Source organism: Alosa pseudoharengus, unplaced genomic scaffold (genome assembly GCF_046254945.1).
Source record: "Alosa pseudoharengus isolate Yale_2024_CS ecotype anadromous, Long Island Sound unplaced genomic scaffold, YU_APseudo_1.1 YU_APseudo_1.1_scf_5, whole genome shotgun sequence".
In the NCBI taxonomy this organism is placed as follows: Eukaryota; Metazoa; Chordata; class Actinopteri; order Clupeiformes; family Clupeidae; genus Alosa; species Alosa pseudoharengus.
The window spans coordinates 27,878,965-27,883,931 of record NW_027468837.1 but is presented as its reverse complement, the minus strand read 5'-3'; the positions used below and the strand labels follow the sequence as shown (position 1 = coordinate 27,883,931).

Genomic DNA, 4,967 nt, shown 5'->3' with positions numbered 1-4,967 from the left:
CCCTTTAATTTGATTCTCCTCTATAAAGCTAAATAGGAAATTGAGGGGGGAGAAATCATGAAATGATGTTTTGATATGTACACATAACCGCATAGAGTACATCGGAATAATGAGATGCGATGACTGCACTGTACCAAGTCAAAGCAAAATGGAACACACTGGATTAAAAATGTATGAATATAATGCAGTTTTAATGTACTGCAAGTCGTTTATGCTCATGATTATAAACACTAAACATTTCTATTTTTCTCTTCCTCTCTCCCTCTCTTTTACAGATACGATCCAGTCTGGTATCCTTCTGTGATATCCACCGAAGCCACTATGTGAGCGTGACTCACTGACAGATAGAGAGAGAGAAATCCCTATCGTAAGAATCAGGGTACAGAGCTTCCCTGTCCAAAGGCTTACATGCAAGGAGAGCGAACCTCAGCTCACGTCAATCTCACTGACAACTTAAGAGAAGCGGAGACTATGAAACAGACAATGTCAGCGCTAAACTTCACTGAAGCTAAAACTTTCCTTTAACTTCAAAGATCAGTGAATAAACTTTTCTGAGAGACTTGCTTGTTTCATAAGCTTCCAGCGCACAATATCATAGAGGTTAAATCCCAAGGAGGGAAAAAAGTAAAAAATAATGAAAATGCTGAAGATTACCATGTTCCTGTTTCAAACTCACCTGCTTCTTGGAGTGGCCAGCTCCCTCGTCATTCACTCCATGCCCTGGAGGGTGGCCTGTCCTTATCAGTGTGTGTGTCAGATCAAGCCCTGGTACTCGCCCCAGTCTGTCTACAAGGAGGCCCCGACGGTTGACTGCAACAACCTCCTGCTCACCTCTCTCCCCTCGTCACTTCCCACTGACACGCAGACCCTCCGGCTGCAAAGCAACCTCATCAGTTCCCTGGAGCAGAGTGAGTTGGATGGCCTGGCCAATCTCACCGAGCTGGACCTCTCCCAGAACAGCTTCAGCACCACACGCCAGGTCCGCATCACAGAGCTGCCCTCCCTCTTGAGCCTCCACCTGGAGGAGAACCAACTGAGGCACCTGCCCGACGCCGCCTTCTCGGGCCTGCCGAGTCTCCAGGAGCTCTACCTGAACCACAACCGCCTGCGGAGCATCGCCCCCGGGGCCTTCAAGGGTCTGAAGAACCTGCTCAGACTACACCTGAACTCCAACCAGCTGGTGGTGATCGACAGGCGCTGGTTCCACCACTTGCCCCTGCTGGAGGTGTTGATGATCGGTGGGAACCCGGTGGATACGATACAGGACCTCAACTTCAAGCCCCTTGCCTCCCTTCGCAGCCTGGTTCTGGCAGGAATGGGTCTGCGCGAGCTGTCTGACCGATCCCTTGAGGGGCTGACCAACCTGGAGAGCATCTCCTTCTACGACAACCTGCTGACCAAAGTGCCCAAGGAGGCCCTGCAGAAGCTTCCAGAGTTGAAGTTCCTCGATTTGAACAAGAACCCGATCCAGCTAGTGCAGAAGGGAGACTTCAGGGACATGCTTCACCTGAAGGAGCTGGGCCTGAACAATATGGATGAGCTGGTATCCATCGAGCACTCTGCCATGGAGAACCTTCCGGAGCTCACCAAGCTGGAGATTACCAACAACCCGCGTCTCGCTTACATCCACCCCAAGGCCTTCCAGCGCCTGTCCAGCATGGAGAGTCTGATGCTGAACAGCAATGCCCTGAGCGCCCTTCACCGGCAGACAGTCCTCTCTCTACCCAACCTGCAGGAGATCAGCTTGCACACCAACCCCATCCGCTGTGACTGCCTTATCCGATGGATGGGTGCAGACAACGACAAGCCCGTACGCTTTATTGAGCCCCAGTCCACCTTCTGTTCTGAGCCACCAGAGCTAAAGGCCCAGCGGGTCAAGGATGTGTCGTTCCGCGAAATGGCCGACAGCTGCCTGCCGCTCATCGCCCCCAGCACCTTCCCCACCTTCATCCAGATAAAACATGGCGAGAACATTGCCCTGCATTGCCGGGCTCTGGCCGAGCCAGAACCAGCTATCTACTGGGTCATTCCCAAAGGGATTCGACTGACCCCCTCCACCAGCTACGGGCGCTACCAGGTCCTGACTGAGGGAACGCTGGAGATCTTGGGGGTCACACCAGAGGAGGCCGGGTTCTACACTTGTGTGGCCCAAAACCTGGTGGGGGCCGACACGCGGAGCATGACCCTGAGAGTGGAGGGGGTGGCATGGACCCCGGTGGTGACTGCCCAACCCAGCGAAGACAAGCTGGAGGTACGAGACGTGAGGGAGCGCTATGCCCTGCTCTCCTGGCAAGCAGGACGCAACGTCCCCGCCGCCCGGCTCTCATGGCTGTCCAACGGGAGTCTGGAGGACACGCGCCGACACAGCCGACGCATCCTGGCCGGCACCCGCGGCTTCAACCTCACGCGCCTGCAGCCCGGCACACACTACAAGGTTTGCCTGCACGTGGGCCCCAACGAGACATCGTGCGTCCACCTCCGGACGAAAGAGCTGCCTGCCACAGCCGAGACGCCCGACCTGACCCCCGCCGTGCTGCTCGCCGTGTCCGCGCTGCTCCTCCTACTCGCCGCACGGACGTGTCAGGGCGGAGCTTCGCTCGGCTGGAAGGAGGAAGAGATGGGGAAGCCACACACCATGCTCATGTCACAGGAGGCCAAAGCTTTCATGGCAGCGCCTGTCCTTTATGCCCTTCCCCCTCCTCTTCTTGCTCTCTCCCAGAAGCAGCAGCAGCAGCAGGAGCAGCAGGGCTGCCCTGATAAGGGCGGGAAGTCCGCAGAAGATACCAACAGCAAAGAGCTCCTGAAGTGTCAACAGACCCCGATAGTTCAGGATCCTCCACTGGAGAAATGCTGAGCGGACAACGTCAGACATCAAGGAATTCACAACAACAAGAAGTCTGGTGAAGCTGTCGACAGGTTCCAGAACTAACAACCACACCCAAGTCCTAACTCAAATTGGAATATAACACAACTCACACCATAAAACTGAGAAGAGACTCTGCTCTTCAACAATGTAAAAAATGATTTATTGGTATTTATACAAATTTATAAAGAGTATACATACAATATATATATTGAAAACATTCGTAAATGTATTCAGATGTATACATCATGAAAACAGAGTTTCAGAGTCACGCTAAAAAAAAGGAACAGTTGACTTTTACACTATCAATGAACTCAACCGATCTGTATAAGAGATGTCCAAATGTGTAATAATATATTTTTTCATAAAAAGAAAGAGAGTGAACTGACTTGAACGGTGGTTCACATAAGATAAAGTGGGTCAACCCAGAACCACATGAGTCTGGGGCAAAAAGACCTCCAGTTACCATCTGTTCAGGTTAAAAAAGGCAAAGAAGGTACTTTTCTATTTTTTAAGACTAAAATTACTTTATGGGAAAAGCAATGAGAATAGTGCTGTTGCTAGGGCGTGCAGAATTTTTGTTCACATCTGTGTCGTCACAGGTAAAAATACCAGTGAACACAGGAAGCAGGTCCACTAGAAGAACAGTTCATTAAATGAACAGTTCCACATCAGCATCCCGAACAGCCCTGAAGCGTAAGATGGACGATTCTTTTAGTTTGGTGGCATCTGTGGTTTAGCAATTCAGTCTCATGAGCCTATGAAAAGAGCACCTGGGTGATGCAGACCCTGCACCTACTGTGACTCACAATGCCTATGCGACTCTTGTTAAGACTCATGTGTCCTCAAACGTGATGGAGAGAGAAGGGGGAAAAGTTCACAAAAAGGTAACAAAGGAAAAAAGCTGGAGGACACTCTGTGGGGGTGAGGGGGGAGGGAGGGTCGGGGAGGTTTGGCACAAGCCTCCCTTCCCCTGCGGCAAGACAAGCCAGCATTTGATGCCAGTGACATATAAGAGGGATTTCTGTGTCTGTCTTACTGTGAGGGGCCGATGGCGCGATCTCTCTCACGCAGTGAAAATGCCACAGCAACAGCAACAGCAGACAAGAGTGCCATTTCCTCTTTGAGAACTGAGAAGCCGGCCAATGACATGACCTTTGTTTTCCTCCCGCTCAGATTGCTGGGTGCAACCGCCAAAACTGCATCCCAGCCAGACTGACTTTGAGTTTGATAGAGGGACAAAAAGTAGGTTGGAAGACGGTGGAGGAGCAAGACGAGACGTCTGATGTAACAGACATGCGAAGCACCCAGGAGTCTGTGCTTCTATCTTCACTCCAGTTGGCTGAGTAGCGGGAGACCATTTTCTAATGTAACGTCATTTTATGGTAGCCCGGCTTCGTTTCCGTTTTTTGTCTATCTGTGATTGATGTGTCCTCATGTTTCATTAATCCCCTCTAAATGCCCTGTAATAACCTTCTTTTGGTAACTGGTTCATTTTATGTTTGATTTTTACCCTAAGCTGTACATAAATCGATCTGAATTTCCTATTCAATGTACTGCTTCTCTTTCAAAGATAATTTAGATGACTTATGTGTTAAATACTATTTTGAGCTATTATTAAAACATTTTGGACTGATACATCACAGCCTGACTCTACTGTTCTGGTATACTATCACAACTGCCTCGTATCACATTCCAGCATGAGAAATGTCACAGTTTTATCATGTGCCTTAAGCTCTTTCAACTCCAGCAAATAACTGGAATCATTTGTAGGTTCCGTCACTATTGTGTGGCCATAAATATGCAAACATGCCATTAAAATATACTAGCAAGTGGTTTACTACAGATCCTAACAAGCTTCAGAACAGCCCCCACCCCCCTAAAAAAGAGCAGAGAACCGCTCGAGGCCCGAGAGATACCCCAGCTCTCTGAGGCAGATGGTGCAGTCCTCCTCCATCCCAGCATGCCCCTCTCCCATGTTCTCAGACCCTCAAGTGAATCCTACTTATGGTGAAGAACCCACTTTCTAAAAATGGGTGCCTTAGGAAAGTGATTCATGTGCAAAAGGAGGGGGGTGGGGTTGCTCAGAGGGAGGAAGGGGTGG

The 4,967-nt window shown here is 50.1% G+C and overlaps 1 protein-coding gene across 1 annotated transcript; it reads left to right on the top strand.

The window, feature by feature from the left end:
* The first annotated feature begins 634 nt into the window (after positions 1 to 634).
* On the top strand, positions 635 to 2,945 carry lrrn2 (leucine rich repeat neuronal 2). Its single transcript, XM_076267899.1, has one exon. It carries the CDS (start codon positions 635 to 637, stop codon positions 2,852 to 2,854), a length of 2,220 nt encoding a protein of 739 aa, XP_076124014.1. The 3' UTR covers positions 2,855 to 2,945.
* Positions 2,946 to 4,967: the final 2,022 nt, after the last annotated feature.